This window comes from Pteropus vampyrus, unplaced genomic scaffold (assembly GCF_000151845.1).
Source record: "Pteropus vampyrus isolate Shadow unplaced genomic scaffold, Pvam_2.0 Scaffold561, whole genome shotgun sequence".
In the NCBI taxonomy this organism is placed as follows: Eukaryota; Metazoa; Chordata; class Mammalia; order Chiroptera; family Pteropodidae; genus Pteropus; species Pteropus vampyrus.
In genome coordinates this window covers 18,895-39,894 of record NW_011889342.1, presented here as the reverse complement: position 1 = coordinate 39,894, position 21,000 = coordinate 18,895, and the positions used below count along the sequence as shown (strand labels likewise).

The window sequence follows — 21,000 nt, the reverse complement described above, 5'->3', positions numbered from 1 at the left end:
GTAGGGCCGCAATCCCTCTGAAGGCTCTAGGGTAGGATCCTTCCTGACTTTTCCAGCTTCCGATGGCCCCAGGTAACCCTTGGCTTGTGGCTGCCTCACTCAAATCTCCGCCTGTGTCTTCACACGGCCATCTCCTCCTCTGTGTATCAAATCTCCCTCTGCCTCTCTCTTAGAGGGACACTTGTGATTCCTGTTAGAAGCCACCTGGATAATCCAGGATAATCTCTCTATCTCAGGATCCTTAATCCCATCTGCAAAGACTTTGCCATATAAGGTCACATTCCTAGGTTCCAGGGATTAGGAAATGGTGTCTTGAGGGGGACAATATTCAGCCACGCCCCCCCCACTTTATCTCCTTCATAAAACATAGCCTTTATATGATGTTCTTGTCCATTTGTGGGGGTCACCTCCCCTGAGGACTGGGGCTATGTCTGTCCTACTCACCATTATATCCCCAGCACCCAGAACAGAGTCTCACACACAGCAGGGGCTCAACAATGATTTGCCAACTGAATGCTGGAGAAATGCATGTAGAGCACTTGGAGAAGGGCCTAGCACATGGAAACATTTAGAGGAAGGTCACAATTCTTAGTAGTAATCACTAATTGGCTTCCCGGCTGGGGAGAATCATTATCCACTGTTAAATTTGTAAAGAAATAAATACCCATGGCTACTTCCTATTGAGTATGTCACCTGGAGCTGCTCATTCAAGAGGCAGCCTAATTGCACATCAGCATCCCCAGTTCAGAGCATCTGCCTTGGACTTGTGACTTGGAGCTCTCACTGCTTCATTTTGGAAGGTTACCTACTTCTCACCCCTAACCCTTCCTGGACCTTTTAGGGGGCATATCGCCTATATCAGGCAGTCTGTATTTTAAAAGAGATTTTTAATTGTGGTAAAATACATATAACATAACATTTACCATCTTAACCATTTTAAGGGTACAGTGGCATTAAGTACATTCACACTAAACCATCACCACCATTCATCTCCAGAACCTTTTCATTTTCCCAAACTGAAACTCTGTCCCTATTAAACACTAACTCCCCATCCATCTCCCCCAGCTTCTGGAACCCACCATTGTACTTCCTCTCTCTATGAATCTGACTCCTCTTGGGACCTCTTATAAGTGGAATCACACAGTATTTGTTTTTTGTGGCTGGTTTGTTTCATTGAACTCAATGTCTTTGAGGTTCATCCATGTTGTAGCAAGTGTCAGAATTTCTTTTTCAAGGCTGAATAATATTCCATTGTATGGATATATTTTATTTTATTTAAATTTTATTTATCCATTTTATTTATCCATTCATCATCCATGGGCACTTGGGTTGCTTCTACCTTTTGATCAATGTGAATAACACTGCTATGGATGTGAATGTACAAATATCTGAGTCCCTACTTTTACTTCATTTGGAGATCTACCCAGAAGTGGGATTGCTGAAACAGATGGCAATTCTATGTTTAATTGTTTTTTGAGGAACTTCAGTACTGTTTTCCACAACATGGCTGTACCATTTTACATTCCCACCAGCAATGCATATGGGTTCTGATTTCTCTGTATCCTTGCTGACACTTGTTTTTTTATTTGTTTTTGATTGTAGCCATCCAATGAGTGGTCATGCCATCTTCATTTTAAGTCAGACCATCTTAGTGGGACTTTCTAAATGTGGTGATGATTCACCCAGGTCTTTTCCCAGGATGCAGTAACCAATAGAAACTTCATGTCTTCTGTATGGTTGATGTGGTTGGGCATTGGCTGGGGGAAGAGCCAATGAATCTGAGCACCTAGTAGGGGGCACCACTGGCTGGGTTGGGTGGAGATTGAAGGTCAGGTGAAGACCTGCAGAGTTCCTTTATCTGCGTTGCCTGAGGAGGTAGGAGCAGAGAGGGAACCCTTGACTGTTAGGATTGGGTGAAAAGAAGAGAAGAGGACAGGACCAAGCATTTTCAGGAATCGCTTTGGCATTGTCTGAGATCTGTGGGTTTCTGAAGTGAGGGTGATTGAGGTTGACCTCTGGTGGGGCTTCCGGGGGCCTCTGCCAACTCCTGTGTCCCTTGAGCTGGGGGAACTGACCTTGAGTTGTCTGGAAAATGGAGAGAATAACAGGACCTCCCTCTAAGAGCTGCTTTAAGATGCCATGAGACAAGGCATGCACATTACTGAGCATAGTACACAGCACATAGTAAGCGCTCCACGCTGGGTCACTGTGTTGTTAATATTATTGTTACCCACCCACTTTGTTTTGGTTCCTTAAGGAGCTGGCCTTAGATCAAGTATTTGAGTATAAGTAGTTTATCTGTGATCACAGCAAAAGCCAGTAAGGAAGAAGGACATGAACCTGAAAGAATTGAAAACAGGCATTCAAATACATGTCCACGCAGTTTCATAGCAGCACATTTCCCAATAGGCAAAAGGCAGAAATATTCAAGATGTCCATCAACAGATGAATGGATAAACAAATTGTGATATATCCTTACAATGGAATATCACTCAGCAGAAGAAATGGAGCATTTACACACACTACAATGTGGATGAACTTCGAAAGCATCACGCTGAGTGGAAAAACTAGACACAAAAGGGCACATGGTGTATGATCTCATTTATATGAAAGTCAAGAACAAGCAGATCCATAGAGACAGAAAGCAGACTGGTGGTTGTCAGAGAGTCAAGGTACGGGGGTATGAGGAGTGACTGCTCATGGGGATGGGGTTTCCTTTAGGGGTGATGAAAAAATTTTGGAACTAGATAGAGGTGGTGGCTGCACAATAGTGTGAATGTACTAGATGCGTCCGAAGCGTGCACTTTAAAATGGTTCATTCTATGTGAGATGAACCTCACCTCAATTTAAAAAAGAGGAAGAAGAAGGAGGCGGAGGGGGAGGGAGAGATGGGATAAGGGAGGCATCCAGTAGAGAAATTTTCTATTGTGGGCAGCTGGAGTTTAATCCCACTGGTAGCCCATGTGGAACCCACACCTCAGGGCCATTGCAGCCGAAGAAAGAAGGTGCTGGAGTATTTTATCCAGCAATGCTCATCAATCATTGATGAGAGCTGCCTTTGGGGTGGAGTGTGTCTTAATATTCCAGTACTCTGGCCAGCTATGCATGAGCAGAGAAGTTAGGAGGGATGTCCTGCAAAGTCAAGGCTGAGGGTACATGGTGGGGCACTGGTGCATTCATCTGGCCAGCTGACTGGAGGTCCCTGCTGGGGGCATGAGTGGTATGTATCCTTGGCATCTGGGACTCACATGTATTAAATGCTTCCTGTGTGCCAGGCACACCATGCTTGACTCCACAGGTTACCACGTGTATAGCACGTGTGATTGGCGGGTGGTTCCCACTGGCACTGACCCCTACCCTATGTGTCTCACCAGGATGCTGCCCATCACGGAATGCCTGCTGCACCTTCTGGGACTGGAGAAGACTGCCTTCCGCTTGTATGCGGGGTCTGCGCTCCTCCTCTCGCTGCTCTTCTTCTTCTTCCGCCTGCTGCTGCAGTTCCTGAGGCTCTGCTGGCACTTCCACATCATCTGTCGCCGGCTGCGCTGCTTCCCCCAGCCCCCCCGGCGCAACTGGCTGCTGGGCCACATGGGCATGGTGTGTGAGGGGCTGGTGGGCTGGGTGGGGCAGGGCTGGGCAGGTCCCAGATATTCAGTGAGGCTGATGGACTGCTGGCTTCCTGCATCCCCCCAAGAATCTGGTTGGAGCCATGAACAGATCCATTTTATAGGATGTGAGACGGGGGCTCAGAGAGGGCAAGTTTACCTAAGGTCACACAGCTGAGATGAGGCAGAGCTGACTCCAAGGTTTTCTCTATAATTCCAGGCTATCACCGTACCTTTCATATGATATATCCTGTGACATAATAAACTATAATATATTCAGAATACAGGTACCAATGCCTGTGAATTTCATCAGGTTCTAGGATCCTGGTGGGGGACAAGGAGAGCATACACCTGTAGATTTTGTTGCTTCGTCTCCACCCCCAACATGGTTTCATCTCTCTCCCAGGTCAGGACCCCAACCCTTTCTTTGCATTTCATTTTTTATTTCACATGTATGTGCCAAGTATTATTTCAGGCTATTTATAAATGTTTACTCATTCAGTCCTCTTGACAATCCTAGGAGGCAGATCCCTTGGATTCTATCCCCATTTACAGCTGAGATTGAAGATCAGAGAGCTTAAGTAGCTGACCCTAGGTCACACAGCTCATAAGTGACAGAGTTGGGGTTCAAACCCAGCTGTCTGGCTCTAGTCTTCTTAGCTTTCTTTCCTCTGCTGCCTCTAGTTTCTTGATGAGAAAGGCTGTACTTTTCTAGATGGGCTTCAGAGGTCAGAGAGGAGAAAGCCAGACTCCCAAGGGCACTGAAGCCCCATGCTGAGTACCGAGGTGGACTTTGGAGAGTCATTTTGGGGCAGTGGTCATTAAGTGTGGACCTGATGCTTGTATCTATCATCTACTGCCTGTGTGACCTTGAGCAAGTTCCTTAACCTTTTGTGCCTCAGTTTCCCCATCTGCAATGCAGGGACTGTGATTGTTCCTACTAGCCTTGTGGGGTTGTTTTACAAGTCTTGCAGTCATGTCTGGAGCAGGCTTGACACTGAGCCTGCTACACAGTGGTGGATGTATGTGCTCTTGTCTTGGGTCTTGCAGGAACAGGAAGTATCAAGTGATTCTAGAAATATTTTAGATACTCCCCAGAGGGAGCGTCTCAGAAGAAGGAAGTGGGAGATGCATTTCCACTCAATAATGCAAAGAACATTTATTTTATTTAGTTTTTGGAATTATCCTCCTGGGAACAGCACTCACTAAGTTTTGTCTGTGCCTGAATCCCTTTTCTCTCTTCCATCCTCGCACCCTTGCTCATGCCTCATCCTCACCTGTTGGACCATGGTTCAGCCTCCTCCCTGGGCTCCTGCCTCACCTTTCCAGTCCATCCCCCACCCCAGAAGGATTCTTGAATCTAACCATGTCCCTCCCCTGCTCACAAACTCTCTATGGTACCCGCTGCTGTCTAGGGAAGGTCCCAGCTCCTCAGCTGGTGTTCAAGCCCCTTTTGATTCCACCCCCTAGCCTCCTCTCATGTTCTAGCATCCTCCTCTAGTCCCACGGAATGACTTTGTGTTCCCGTAACAAGGCTCTGGCTTCCTCTACTTCACAGCTTTTGCCGAAACTGTGCCCTCTTCCCAGAATATCCTTCTCTGTTAGATGAACTTCTAATCACCTTTCATGCCCCATCTCCAGTGCCCTTACTCCAGGAAGTCCTCTGGTTTATATGGTGGTTGTAGAGGTAGTAGCCAGGCCCTGGCAACTTTGGCCATTGGTCGGGGCTGGTTCCGAAGCCTGGCCTTGACTCCATAAACCCAGCCTGCCTCCCGGGGCCATGAGACCTGGGTGAGGCCATGATCTCCACTGGGTGTGAATAGGCTCGGGGCTGAGACTAACAGAGAAGGAGACATAGGAGGCAGAGAGGAGTCATTTGCTCATTTAGTCATTCTTTCGTTTGACAACTGCTGGGCCCTTCCGCTGGCCAGGCACTGGGTTAGGCCCCTTCGTGGATGAGCTCTCTCCTAATTCTCATGGTCTGTGAATTAGGGATGGATCTGCTCTATATTATGGATTTCATCTTTGGGGCTCAGAGAGGTTAAGTGACTTGCCCAAGGTCACACAGTGGCTGAGGGTGCATTTGAGCTCAGATCCATCTGACATTGAGCCTGAAGTACTTCTGCCTCATTGAGCATTTTGTTAACAGCAGGCATTTTGGAGCTGGATGGTCTGTGTTCAAATCCTGGCTCTGCCACGATGGCAGATGGTGCCAGTGCCTGGCCATATGTTCTGGGCCCATTTCTGGGTGCGATGACATGACTTTCAGCTGCTGGCACCTGTGTTCTAGGGTTTTCTCTAGCAGCTCCCTCTGCCTGTGTGTACTGCAAGCTTGAGAGTTAAAACCCCAGGAGTGGCCCTCGGCTAGTGACTATGGTACTATGTGACTTGGTGTATAAACACCCAGCCCCCTCACCCTTGGATTGGGTTGACTATGAGATACATGTCTCCCAGAGGTCCCCAGTGCCACTGAGCCCCAGTTGACCATGGCGGTAACTTTCTTGACAACCCACTCTTTACTGGCTGCTTTCTCTCCCTGTCTTACTTCCCTACTCTGTTACCCATGTTTTTGGAATCACCCCACAAATAAGCTACTTGCCCTAGAACCCTTGTCTCAGGACCTGCTTCCAGAGAGTCCAAATCAGGATAGTCATTTACTCACATTTAACTTCAGACAAAGTAAAATGGGAAACAGTAACAGCTCTGTCATGGGGTTCTTGTGTGGGTTGAATATACAAATCTAAGAAAAAGTCCAGAGAAGCTCCCAACACTGCACATGTATGTGTTAAATATGACAATACTAGTAATATTTTATTACTAACAGAGGAAGTACTTGATAAATGCCATCCATTATCATTATTTTGTTTACTGGTCCTGTTTTTATTTCTTGAACATCAGTTGTGTGTCAGGCTCTGTGCTGGGGTTCTCACATTTTATTATTTCATGAATCCTCTCAACTGACCTCAGATGGAGAGTTGATTCTTCCCCAGTTTTCATATGAGGAAGTGGAGGCTCAGTGAGGTGCAGCTAGCTGCCTGCAGTCACATAGCCCTTCTCAGCTTGTTTTGAGGGCAAGGGAGGTGTGGCAGGAGGGAAAGGCTAGGGGAAGCTGGGGCTGGGCACCTCCTCACTATCCTTCCCTTCCATCCCCCACAGTATCTCCCAAATGAGAGGGGCCTCCAAGATGAAAAGAAAGTGTTAGATGACAACCACCATGCAATCCTGGTGTGGATGGGGCCTGTCCTGCCACTGGTGGTTCTGATGCACCCCGACTACATCAAACCCCTGTTGAGCGCCTCAGGTAGGTGGATTGGGCCTCTGAGTGATGGGTAAACCCTTAACTCCCAGAGTCCACCAGAGCTTCTAGGCAGGTGGGCTATCCAGAAGAAGGGCCATTCGAGTAGGGCTTTGAAGGATGAATAGGAATTCACCAAAGCAGAAATGGCAATGCAGAGAGTGGGAATAACATGGGAAAATGTGACAATGTCTAAGAGTCCCAGGAACTTTGAGAGGATGCCCACTCACTGAAAAGTCAGAACAAAACGTATTCAGATAAGCAGTTGTTTGCCTAAGATTTTGTTTACTCGTTGTTGCTCTATTCTAATATGGCACTCCAATCATTTGGATTCTGATACTCCTCTTCTGACTAAGCCAGCCTTCAGCTTTCTACCTTCACTTGAGCTGACCCTGACTGGCAGAGAAGGAAATATAGAAAGATTGCTTCTTCCTTCTGCAAGCTACACCTATCCCAAGGCATAGGACACCCAAGTGTGCTTGGCAAGCTCTTGCTCAGCATTCAACACTCAGATTCAATGACTCTCTCCTCCAGGAAGCCTTCCCTGATTCCCCAGGACACTATAACCCTCTCTTCTGGACTTTCCCATTCTCAGTTCTAACTGCTTAGGGCTGAGTATGTTTGTGTCTTGCTCTATCTTTTTCATAAGTGGGGCTCCTCAGTGTGGCCTTGCATGTAGCTGGGCACCTCTAAAAGTGTCAGGGGACATTTGAGAGAAGAGAGATGGAAAAGAAAGAACTCTAGGAATTTTAGGACCTCTGGCCTCAGCTTGGGCCTCTACAAACACATATCTGGAGACCGCCTTCAAAGGCTGCCACCTGGGAGCCATGAAAGAGTAAGGGGTCATTGTCCTGTCCTCCAGCTATGCCCTCCCCAAGACTTTTACCTTCATTATTAAGTTTATGAGGGGATGACCATCCTTACCGCACAAGGGAGAAACCTAGACCCTGGGAGGGGTGACTCTTCCAAGGATTGGCACCAAGTTGTAGGAAGAGCCCTGAACCAGGACTTAGGTGAGCTAGGTTTGAATCCAGGCTGGAGTACATACTTGCTGTGTGATCCAGCAATTCATTCAGGTTCTCAGGGCCTCAGTTTCTGATATGTAAAATGGGGCCATTGTGAAGACTCAATAATATAACGAAGGTAGGTGCTAATAAGGGTTTCTTCTCTTCTGACTATTTAATACACCTTTTTTTTTTCTTTCTTTCCCCTGCTCTTCCTCCTCTCCCTCTCCAACACCCGCTCCCCTCTCCACTTCAGAACATCAGTTTTCTAATTATCATCTTGCCTGGTTTTGAGACTTCAAGTAGATCAGGAAGTAGAACCCCCAGCATAGGCTTGGAATTTAGTAGATCTCAAGCCTCTTCCACTCCCCTCGCCTCCCTCAGAACAGGCAAGATATCCACTGCCTTCCCCACCAGAGGAGCAGGATGATGGACTTGGGTGGAGCTGTGAGTCAGATGAGGCCTGGCCCCAGGGTGCCCCTGCCCTTCCATGCCTGACTGCCTGGGCTGGGACAGGCCTGCCTTAAGTGTTAGACTTCATCCCCATCTCGGGCCTCGTTGGGGTGCCACCCCTGGGGGGCTTGCTGCTCTGAGCTTAAACCCAGACAGCCAATGGGCTGTGAGGAGGGCATGTGTCCTCATGGAAGCTCTGTTTCTTCATCTTCTAATGGGTCTTTGGGACAGAGAACATTATTATGAGAAAGTAGGTGAAAATTCTTTATAGAGGACAAAGCATGATGTATAGTCAGGTAGCTTGATTTTATACATTTGTTTTTTATTGAGATGAAATTCATATAACATATAATTAACCATTTTAAAGTGTATAGTTTTATAGTGTAAGATAATTAGTGTGTTCACAATGTTGTGCAACCATCGGCTCTCTCTAGTTTCACCTTTTTTTTCATGACTCCATAAAACATCCTGTACCCATTAAGTAATCACTTGCCATCCTCCTCTCTCCTCATCTCTTGGTAAATACTATTCTACATTCTGTCTCTATGGATTTGCCTATTCTGGAGATGTCTTAGGAAAGGAGTTATACAAAATGTGGTCTTTTATGACTGACTTCTTTCACTCAGCATAATGTTTCTGCGCTTCATCCACATCATAGCAATGATGAGTACTTCATTCCTTTCTTTTGAGGCTGAGTAATATTCCATTTTATGGATATACCATAATTTGTTTATCCATTCAGCCATTGATGAACATTTGGGTTGTTTCTACCTTTCGACTATTATAAATAATGCTAGTATGACCATTCATGTATAAGTTTTGGTATGGACATACTTTTTTTATTTCTCTTGGGTAGATACCTAGGAGTATCTACCAAAAAAATTGTGGGGTCATATGGTAATTCTATGTTTAACTTTTAAGGAACCAGACTATTTTTCATGGAAGCCATGCATTTGTTTTTCATTAATAGGGGCCTACTATAAGCTGGGGACCCAGACAGTCATCTCACAAGTTCTTGACACTGATGAACAATAATTATAATCATAGTAATAAAAATAGCCAACAGTTTGTTAGTTTTCAATTTACATGCACAAATATTTAATGAGCACTTACTGTGTGCCAGGAATATATTGAGTTTTTGTTGGGGTGCCGTGAGGTAGGTAGGGTTACTCTGTTTCCCCTTTGATATGTGAGGACATGGACGGGCACAGTAGTAACATGTCCAAGTTTACACAACTAGTTAGTGGTAGGGTTGGAATATAAACTCAGACCTGGCCATCCCAGAGACCAAGCTCACAATCACGGTGATATGCAGCTTCCTGCTGGGCACCATGTAGGGGCTTTTCTTACATGACTTTCTCCAGGATACACGTTACCATCCCTTTTAACTGGAGGAGAAACTGATGGAAGAGGCAACCTGGACATGAACTCTCCTGGCATCAAGTGGTCAGAGTCGGAGTGGTGGAGGGACCCAAGAATGGGAAAGCAAGGGCTCATTTGAGGAGAGGGCTTGGAGAAGGCTTTGAAGGATGCATAAGAGTTTGCCACATGAGTACTGAAGGGTTCTACCAGTGCAAAGGCACAGATGTGTGATAGTGCCAGACAAATTTAGGTGACTTGGAGTATTTGTAGTGAAGATGAAGTGTGGAGAGAAGTAGGAAATGAGACAGAAGCTAGACTCAGAGCACCTGTGTGCAAAGTGAATGAGCTTGGGAGTGATAGGGAACCATGGGAAGTGTTTGAGCAGGACCACACTGGACAGGTCTTTGTGTCAGAAAGACTTCTAGAGGTCCTAGCTTGGAGTCCAGAGTCCAGAGAGGAGAGGGATAACTAGACATCTACTTTCCTCTCCAACATTTTCCCTTTCAGGAAGCCTGCCTTGAGTTCCAACAGCCTTTCCTTTGTGCTTCTCTTCTCCCCTGCACACTTCCTACCTTCTTGATAATTGCATGGCATGCCTCAGCTTCCCTTTCTCACCACACCCCGAGCTCCTCCAGGCATGGAGCTGAGCCATCTCTGGGTTTTCAGCATCACCCAGCATGGGATGGGCACAGAAAGATGGCAGAAGAGGTGTGTGTTGAATGGGAGAATGAGAGGAGAGATGACTACGAACATGATTCGCCAGTTCTTGGGAAGTGTGTGTGTAGGTGGCTGAGTCATATTTCAAATAAAAGGCCATCCTGGATGGAAATTTTCAGGTACTTCCTTCCTGGGGCTCTGCCCATTCTGTCCTAAATCTGTTTAGCATATAGAAAGGGAATTTACTCACTCAGCCATCTATCCATTCATTAATTCATTCACCTTTTCATTCATTCATTCATTCATTCATACAATAAAAATTTAATTAGCACCAATGTATCAGTGATTTACATGATTCCTCCCCCCAAGGGGCTTGTCACTGGATGGATACAATCCAGAGTGATTGGTGGGGGAGGGTATGGCATGCAAGCATGAGACTAGAAGGATGAGAAAAGAATGTTTGAGGCAGAGAGGGCATCTGGTGGAAAGACTCAGAGCAGAGAAAGAACACAGTTTTTCTGAGGAGCTGAGAAAAGTTCTGTGATGTTAGAACATTGAGCATATGTGGGGAGGGGGGAGGATAGAGACGTTTTGAGAAAGGTCTGGACCAGGGTAGATCACTCAGGACTTTAAAAGTGGTATGAGCAGCTGGTACAGGAAAGGACATGGTCGGATCTAGAGTCAGATAAAATCCTGGTGGAGCCAGGGTGTGGGCTAGACTGGAGAGGGCAAGGCTGGAAGCTGGGAGCATAGGAGGTATAATTTAGATGGCCTGAGCTGGCAGAAAAGAGGGGATGGATTAAGTTGAAGAAGGCCATTCTGGGTGGAAAGCACAGCCTAGGCAAAGGTTTGGAAGTGAGGGACAGCATGTAGGGTTATTTGGTGATGTCGAAAGATGAGGTGGGAGAGGCACACAGGGGCAAGATGGGACAGGGATTTTGATGCTAACCTGAGCTTGAATTTCTTTACCAGGGTGATAGGGAACCATGAAAAGTGTTTGAGTGGAGGGGGGGGAGTGGGGGGGCTTATATTCAGATCAGCATGTTATAAAGATATTTCTGGGGCAGGTGTCAAGATGGACTGAAAGGGTGAGATGGGAAGTCAGAGCCCAGAGAGAAGCCCCAAGGAGGTCATAAATAGAGGTCAAGGGTCAGAACTCTGTTTTGATTCATTACTGCCTTATCTCTCTCCATAGCTGCCATTGCCCCCAAGGATGAACTTTTCTATGGCTTCTTGAAACCTTGGCTGGGTGAGTGCGGGACTGGGTAGGCTGAGGCTGGGGCTTCAGGGAAGGGGGGGGGCACGGGGTTTCTTGGAGTGTTAAAAAGTAATAGGAGAGGCCCCTAACCTCAGTCTTCTGGGCCCAGGAGATGGACTGTTGCTCAGCAAAGGTGACAAGTGGAGCCGACACCGCCGCCTGCTGACACCTGCCTTCCACTTCGACATCCTGAAGCCCTACATGAAGATATTCAACCAATGCACCAACATCATGCATGTGAGTCCCAAGATTTCATGGGAAGAGGGTGTCCTAGGAGGGAGACTGGTCCGAGCTCCAACTCATGGAAGAGTCATGTGATATTACAAAGCCTCACTTCTTTTATCTATACATTGGGCTTGTACTGATTATGTATCTAGGTCGCTGTCAGCCAGGCTTTAAGTCCCTAGTCTCTGTGCCCATTCAATGTCTCTCTTTTCCAGAATAAATGGCAGCGTCTGGCAAACGGCTCAGTGATCTCCCTTGACATGTTTGAGCATGTCAGCCTCATGACCCTGGACAGTCTTCAGAAATGTGTCTTCAGCTACAATAGCAACTGTCAGGAGTGAGTGTGGCCTCCCTGGGGGAGACAGAACCAGGTGTTTTGGGGACAAGGTGGTGGGAGGAGAGAGGTGGTATTAGGCACCGTTGGGCTGCTGGTGCTTTGCCACTGACAAGCTATGTGGTTCTGGGAAACTGACATCATCTCTCTGAGCCTGTTTACTTACCAAAAACATGGAATTCCAATTCCTTCTCCATAGTCATGGTGTAAGAATGAAATAAGTGAGTCAATGGCTTTGCACATAGTAGGTGCTCAGTACATGCTACTTTCCCTCACTCCTCCATGAAGACTTTGTGGTCTTTGGAAAGTATCCCCTCACTTTCTGAGCCTCTGTTTCCTTGTTTGACGACTATCCCTGACTCCATGAGAGATGCTTTAAGGATAAAAGGATGTAGCACTGCCCTGGCACACAGTAGATGCTCAGTGAATATTTGTTGAATGAATAAGTTTAAAAAACCATTGCTCTGGTTCATTCAGTCATTGATCAAATAATCATTATATACCTATCATGTGCCTGGCACTATGCTAGCTATTGGGAATACGGTAGGGCAACAGAATTAATCTCAGTTCCTTGGAGCTTATAGTCTAAGTGGGGATATAAGGAATAAGGGACATAATGAATGGCAAGTTTGTAGCACATAGTAGGTCTTCAATAACAAGCTGCTGACTTTGTTACTTTGGTCTGGTAGGGGTTTGTTTCAGTTGGGTAGGTGGAGATGGCCTTAGTAGTTAATTAATTAATACAAGAAATTTTTACTGAGTGCCTACTATGTGCTAGTCCTGGACTAGGTACTGTGAATATAGTGGTCAATAAAACAGACACAGTCTTGCTCTTCTGGAACTTACATGTTGGTGGGAAGAAAGGCAGTAACCATGAACAAATAAATAACCAAATAGACAAACTGTAATAAGTGTATGAAAACAAGCAGCACACTTCAGAACCAAGGACAGCTCCCTGAACTCCTACCGCAGGGATTTAGTTGTTTTAATGGCAGCTTTACTGAGATGTAATTTACATACCATACAAGTCACCCACTGAAAGAACACAATCTAGTGTTCTAGTATATTCACAGAGTTGTCCAACCATCATAATCAATTTTAGAATATTTTCATCAAAAAGAAACCCTGTACATTTTAGCACTCATACCCCACTTTTTCCTTCTCCAGGTCTAGGCAATCACTAATTTTCCTTCTGTGTCTATAGATTTATCCCTTACAGAAATTTCATAGATGGACTTATACAGACTTTTGTGTCTGTTACTCAGCATAATGTTTTCAGATTCATCTACGATGGAGTATATATCAATAATTCATTTTTAAATTTGCTGAATAGTATTTCATATACTGTATAACACCACATTTTGGTTATTTGGTCATCTGCTAATGGACATTTGGGTTGTTTTCACTTTTTGGCTATTATGAATAATACTGCTATAAACATTCATGTACAAGTTTTTGTGTGTATATATATTTTTAATTTTTTTGTATATATACCTAGGAGTGGAACTGCTGGGTTATATAATTCTATGGTTAATCTTTTGAGGAAATGCCAGACTTCTCCCCAAAGTGGTTGCACCATTTTATGTTCTCACTAGCAGCATGTGAAGGCTCTAATTTCTCCATAACCTCACCAACACTTGTGATTATTTTTTTGATTATAGCCATTTATATAGTTTAGATTCAAGTTCTCCATCAGATATATGATTTGCAAATATTTTCTCCCACTCTGTGGGTTGTAGCTATTTAGTTTTAGTTGGTGTTACATCTATTTGGAAGTCCTCATCCCTCTTTGAGCTTGTTTTAAAATGTACCCAGATTTTGGGTTTATTCAGGTACAGTGAGGCCAACAGATCAAAAGATCATTGCCATTGAAAAGATAGTTCATTACCTAGTTCCTAAGAGGAGGGGACATGCCATACCACACAGGGCCACATGAGGAAGCACTAGGAGAAAGCATGGCAGATAGAAACAGGAAATGCAGGGCATGCAGGTTTCTGCAGATAGAAACAGGAAATGCAGGGCATGCAGGTTTAGGATTGGCTGGTTTGGATAATTTAAGCAGGCTCTGGGTCATAGGGGTGCTTCTAGCTGTGCAATATCTGGCCCTGGGGTGATTAAGGAAGGAGGATAGTGGCTCAGCCTGGAAAATTAGGAGTAGGAAATCTGGATTGATGGTTTGCAAAAGAAAGGTATGCTTATGGGCGAGTCTCTAAGAACAGGCTAGTCCTGGGAGGGGCAATATCTATCTCTCCAGTCAGTGAGGCCCCAGATGTCAGAACATCAAGAATATAATAAGATATAGTTAATCCAGGGCGTCTCTTTGTTACCTATCCACCGAGAGAGGAAGCTTGTCTTAGGACATGGGCCTATGCCCCTTGCCCTTCTTCTCTGTGGCAGGAAGATGAGTGATTACATCTCGGCCATCATTGAGCTGAGTGCACTGGTGGTCCGACGCCAGTATCGCCTGCACAACCACATCGACTTCATCTACTACCTCACAGAAGATGGGCGGCGTTTCCGGCAGGCCTGTGACACCGTACACCATTTCACCACGGAAGTCATCCAGGAGCGGAGGCGGGCACTATGCCAGCTGGGGTCTGAGGCCTGGCTTAAGTCCAAGCAGGGCAAGACCTTGGATTTCATGGATGTGCTCCTCTTGGCCAGGGTGAGGCTGGGCCCTGGAGGGTAGGGCCCAGGACGGCCTCCTCACAAACTGCACCAACTGCCTAAAATAATAAACATCTAAATTAACATAGACCTGGGATGCAGGCAGATGTAAAACACATAAGGCTTATTATATTCACTTGCTTAAGCTGCTGTAACAAAGTGCCACACACTAGGTGGCTTAAAGAACAGAAATTTATCTTCTCAGTTCTGGAGGTTAGAAGTCTGAGGGTGTCAGCAGGGTTGGTTTCTTCTGAGGCCTCTCTCCTTGGCTTGTAGGTGGTTGTTTTCCCTGTATCTTCACATGGTCTTCCCTCTGTGCATGTCTGTGTCCTAATCCCTTTCTATTATAAGGACTCCGGTAATGTTGGACTAGGGCTCATTTAATGACCCCTTTGTAACTTAATTACTTCTGTAAAGGTCCTATCTCCAAATATGCTCACATTCTAAGGTCCTGGGGATTAGGACTTCAACATATGAGTTTGAGAAGTTGGGATAGGGAGGAGACACAATTCAGCCCACAACACTTACAAAGATGAAATGCATGACCTTAAAGACATGTGAGACTTGCGGAGATAGGTGGTCGCCCATTGGTGGTGCTTCTGTAGAATTTCTGAGCAGCACTTGAGTTCTGGATTCAGACAGTCCTGGATTCCAATTCTGACTCTGCTGCTTCATGGGTGCTTGACCTTAGTCATTTGACTCTTCCCTCTGAGCCTCAGTTTCCTCACTTATGAAATGATGATCATCATACAACCTGATCAAAAGATCGTTGTCGGACATCTGGCAGGATGCTTGGTGCTATGAGCTGCTCAAGAAACACAAACTCCCTTCTTCCCCTCACCTTTGACTCTCTTTCTCTCTTTCCAGCTTTCTTAGACAAGTTGCATACCTCCATCTTCCTGGAAATCTTTTCTCTGCAGCTTGGCTTAAGAGAGGGTTGCGGGGTATCTTTGACTTTGGAGGAGTCCATAGCATGCAGAGGTGGGGATGAAGTGGGCTGAGCATTGTCTACTGTCTATTTCAGGATGAAGATGGGAAGGAACTGACAGATGAGGACATCCGAGCTGAGGCGGACACCTTCATGTTTGAGGGTGAAGATATGGGGCAAGGCCAGGGGAGGATAGGGGACACCCATTGTCTGCAGAGAGCATCTCCACTATCTTCAAGAAGCCACCATTTGAGCTCCTCATCTGTCTGCAGGTCATGACACAACATCCAGCGGGCTCTCGTGGATGCTGTTCAACATGGCCAAGTACCCGGAGTACCAGGAGAAGTGCCGTGAAGAGATCCAGGAAGTCATGAAAGGCCGGGAGGTGGAGGAGCTTGAGTGGTCAGTCTGGGGTCATGGGGACAGTGGGGGCAGGTTGAGTCTAGAGCCTGGTGTGTGAATCTCTCTGCTCTACCACTTATTGACTTTCTGACCTCAGACAAATCACTTAAGCTTCTTGAATTTCAATTTCTTCAATTGTAAAACAGGATGATAATAATGCATCATCTGCATACCTCATAATGCAGATGTTCTTAGTCAGAAGTGTCTCAGTCAGCAAGTGTTGCAATAATACTACATAACAAATAGCCCCAAGCTCAAGAGTTTGCAGCAAGCATTTATTTTATTTATTGCTCCTGTCTGCATATTACTCTTGTTACTGTTGGGTGCTGCTGAGTTGAGTGGGGTTGCTTCCAAACTGAGATTTGGGTTTAAGTCTGTTCCACACATCTCCTCATTCTTCTTAAACCAGCAGCTACCCTGGCCATGTTCATCTCAAAGTAGACTCCAGAAGCTCAAAGAGCTACACAACTTAAAACCTCTGCTTAACATTCCATTAGCTAAAGCAAGACTCGTGGCTAATCCCAATGGGGTGGGACATATACTCCACCCATTTAAGTGAAAGTCACTGCAGAATCACAGGGCAGAGGGCACAGGTGTATAATTTGAATACAAGAGGAAGTGAAGAATCAGGAGCAATAATCTGATTGACTTCAGATGTGTGCTGTGTAGAGCTGATTCTGGGTCATGCAAAGAAAACATCATTAAATAGCGTTGAACAGTGAGAAAGTAGTTCAATGTCAACTTTTTGGATTATGAACTGAGGTAGAAACTCTCGGTTGGGTACTATTGTATCTTCAAATCTTGCTAACCTGTCTTTTAACAAAGGGAGAAGATGTCCCAGGTTCTGAGAACTGGGCAGGAGATGGTGTCTAGACAGAATTTAATAACTATCCTCTGGTTTCTCAGTGTTGCTTATGATTATGACATATTTGTGCCAGGCATGCTGTTTGCCCTTTAAGGTAGCAACATCAAATGTCTTTGAAAGAGAACCTGTTGTTGTAAAGAAAACAATCTAGATCATGAATCAAGAGTTGTAATTAATCCAATTTTGGGCTCTGAAGTCCAAAGGAAAAAAAATTAAGTAAATAATAGTATAAGGAGAGGATATGTGGATTTTTGTTTTTAAATAATGAAAATGATCCACACAAGCTGATAAGTTGCTGCTGCCCAGGCCCCCTGGCTGTCCTGGTACCTTCTCCAGTCCCCCTATTCTCCACATAATTCATCAGTTAAAGGGTTAATGCTGCCCCACCCGCAAGCCTGCTAGCGCTGCTCTGATTGGCTGGGGGTCAGGTGCTGAGGGTTAGTGGTGTGTGCAGGGCACAACAGCAAATGCCAGAAGTTGGGGCAAGTCTGAGATTCTGGACTGATTTCCTGCATGGTTGCTCCTGAGCTTGTGTGTGTGTGTGTGTGTGTGTTGCCGTGGCCTGGCCCCAAGTCACATGCCTGTTCCATGTTCCCCAGGGATGACCTGACCCAGCTGCCTTTCACAACTATGTGTATCAAGGAGAGCCTACGCCAGTTCCCACCTGTGACCCTGATCTCCCGCCGCTGCACGGAGGACATTAAGCTCCCAGATGGGCGCATCATCCCTAAAGGTGCCCTCTATGTGCTCCCTGCTGCCTGGCTGCTCTATTGCCCATGGGGGCCTAGTCACACCCACCCCAAGTGCACCATCCCTGTAGATGGGGCAGCTCTCTGTATGGATGTTGCTCCTGGGGTGATGGGAGAGACCCATCTGTGTAGGGGAGAAACAGAGGTGGGTGAGTCTGGGTGGAAAGGAAGCAATGGGTGGGGCAGGGTCGGCCCTCTGAAGGTGCAAGTAGGGGAGGGAGGGTTCTGTTCAGTTGCCAGATATCCCCTGTAGACCAGTTCTGTCCCGGGTGATCCTGGAGATCTAGAGAGGCCTCATCCCCAGGGCCAGGCTGGGGAGAGACATCAGGACACAGACATTCCCAACTACATGGGGTCAGGGAGATGGGCTAAAGGGAGGGACAAGAGATGGAGCAGACTCAAAGAAAGAGCATTAGCTCTATCTGGGACAGAAAGCACAGAGAGCTGCTTGGAAGAGGAAACGTGGGAGGTGAACTTTGGTGGTTGAATGTGAAAGAGAGAGCAGAACCTCAGGGTGCAAAAGGCCTTCAATGCCACATTGAGGCATTTGAACTTGATCCTCAGGGCAGTAGGAAGCCATGGGAGTCATGAGCTGAGGAAGAACAATGTCAGATATGCAAGAGAGAAAGATCCCTGTGTTGCCAGCAGGGTAGCTAGAAAAGTGACGGGGACGTCTTCGGGAGAGTCAGGCAGCAGAAATTTTCAGAGAAGGATGGGCAGAAAGGGTGGCAGATGGCTCATGGAATGCCAATCCCCACAGGAATCATCTGCCTAGTCAGCATCTACGGGACCCATTACAACCCCACAGTGTGGCCTGACTCCAAGGTGAGCTCCTCCTTTCCCTCAGCTTCCTCAGAAGGGGCAGTCCTGGGGCAGCAAGGCCTCCCCTCTCCTACTTCCCAGGGAGCCAGACAGCAGGGCTGGAAGCAGGGCTTGAGCATCCCTCCCCTATTTATTCACCCACTCACTATGAATTCATTAGGTCTACAAATATTTATCGAGCACCTACTGTGTAGGTGCTCTATCCTCAGTGCCCAGACCCTGTGCTGGGCACTGAGGATAGAGGAAGATATTGTCTTTGCCCTCGCAGAGCTAACAGTGAAGTGCAAAGGAAGAAAAGCAAAAACAATTTGATTTTGGGTATTAATAATTGTACAAAGGAAATAAAAACTGCAGTGGAGTGGGGGAGAGGGAAGCACTTCAGTTCATATGATGAAGAAAGGTCTTGCCGAGGAAGAGATGTTTGAGCTGAGGCCTGTAAAGTGTAAAGAGCAGGGAGAAGTGTGTTTCAGACAGTTAACAGCAAGTGCAAAGGCCCTGGGGTGGGAATGAGCCTGGTGTGCGTGAACAGTAAAAGGAGGAGGTGTGACTGGATTGCAGTGTGGTTCTCTCTGTCCAGCTGGGGGCTCCCCAGAGGCTGAAGGAGGGGTCCAGGCTAATATGGGTGGGCCAGTCCTCAGACTCACCCAGGCTGCTCCTGCTTAGGTATACAACCCTTACCGCTTTGACCCAGACAACCCACAGCAGCGCTCCCCGCTGGCCTTCGTGCCCTTCTCGGCAGGACCCAGGTAACTCTCCTATTTTCCCAGTCAAAACCAAATGTAGGAGGAACACCAAGGCCAGGGGAAGGTCAGGGATATGCTGTTAGGGGCAGAGACCACATCCCACCCAGGTGTCCTTTCTGCCAACCTGACACCCTCTTCGTGTCCTCAATGCACCCGGAAACCTCCAAATCAGATCTGCTATAGCACCCCTGAGTATTAAGCGCACCTACTGAATGCCAGGCCCTGAATTCTGGGCGCCTAGGCTCCCAAAGACTCTATGATACATTATCCCCATTTTGCAGATGAGGGAACTGAGGCTCGGGGCGGGGGTGTCATTTACCCAGTCCTAGGGACTCCGCTCACAAAGTCGTCCTTCCTTCAGGAACTGCATCGGACAGAGTTTCGCCATGGCCGAGATGCGCGTGGCGGTGGCGCTGACACTGCTGCGCTTCCGCCTGAGTGTGGACCGAACGCGCAAGGTGCGGCGGAAGCCTGAGCTCATCCTGCGCACGGAGAACGGCATCTGGCTCAACGTGGAGCCGCTGCCTCCGCGGGCTTGAGTGCAGGCGAGCCCCTGAGGAGACAGAGGCCCAAGCCCCGCCCAGAGGCCGAGGCCCCGCCCAGAGGGGACTGCCCCTCCCCTAAATCCTGAGGGCATAGGCCACGCCCCTCAAAGTCCAGGCTCTGCTCCTGGAGGGCCGGTCTCCTCGGTTGAACAGACTAGACTGTAGGTGCAGGCGACGCCCCTCAAGGCAAGGCCCCGCCTCCTGAGGGTCTGATTCCGCCCTTTGGGGTCCAGATCCCGCCCCCTGAGTTCGTTCCTGCCCTCTTGGTTGAGGGACCAGGCTAGGCCATGACCCCTTGGGCCCAGGTCCCGCCCACAGCATCCCAATGATTCAGGTCTTCAGGCCCCGCTCATCGAGCTTTCTAAGGACCTAAGACCAGACGTCTAAGGAGTCCTGGATTCAAGCCCGGTCCCCACGCGACTCCCGGCTGGCTTCTAAAGGGAAGACTTGGGAGCCGAAGTCTGAGATCAGAGCCTTGAACCTGTACATCACCTTCCTGAGGCCCCCACCTCAGATGGGCAAACCTCTCAGGCATCAGGTTACATGCCAGAGCCCAGCTGTTTGCTTTTGCCCGTCGTTTTGTAAACTCAGACCCTCCCCAGCAAGCCCCTTCCTTCTTCCCTTGCTCAAAGTCCCTTTGCTAAGTATTCTAATTTTGGTAGAATAAAAGCAAGGGACACTGACATCCTCCACTATCCACCCTCTAGCCTGACCAGATCCTGACACCTGGAGCCCAGCAAGGAAACGAAGGGCCCTGGACAGTTGGGAGGTGGCTGAGGGGAAAGCTGTGGGCTAGGAGGCTGGAAAGCCATTTGTCCTTGGACATAAACTCAGACTTTTGGGGACAGTTTGTGTATTCATTAATTTCATCAACAGACTGCATATTAATTGCTGGCACTGAGCCAGGAGTACAGCCAGCCCGATTCCTGCCCTTGGGGGAGTCAGATATTGAACAAATAATTCTGCATATAAACGTTTACTTAAACTGGTGATAGGTGCTCCAACGGAGAGGTTTCTGGTGCTGGGTGAGCATAACAGTGGATGGGAGTGGCTCAGTGAGAACTAAAGTGGGGAGTAGAATTTGAG

General features: G+C 47.1%; 1 protein-coding gene across 1 annotated transcript; it reads left to right on the top strand.

Moving 5' to 3' along the window:
- Positions 1 to 2,261: 2,261 nt before the first annotated feature.
- On the top strand, positions 2,262 to 20,049 carry LOC105308241 (cytochrome P450 4F22). The gene is made up of 13 exons (XM_011384086.2): positions 2,262 to 2,359; positions 3,375 to 3,597; positions 6,762 to 6,906; positions 11,572 to 11,625; positions 11,744 to 11,871; positions 12,075 to 12,196; positions 14,591 to 14,858; positions 15,885 to 15,951; positions 16,061 to 16,190; positions 17,655 to 17,788; positions 18,565 to 18,629; positions 19,290 to 19,372; positions 19,731 to 20,049. Exons 2-13 carry the CDS (start codon positions 3,376 to 3,378, stop codon positions 19,906 to 19,908), a joined length of 1,596 nt encoding a protein of 531 aa, XP_011382388.1. The 5' UTR covers positions 2,262 to 2,359; position 3,375; the 3' UTR covers positions 19,909 to 20,049.
- Positions 20,050 to 21,000: the final 951 nt, after the last annotated feature.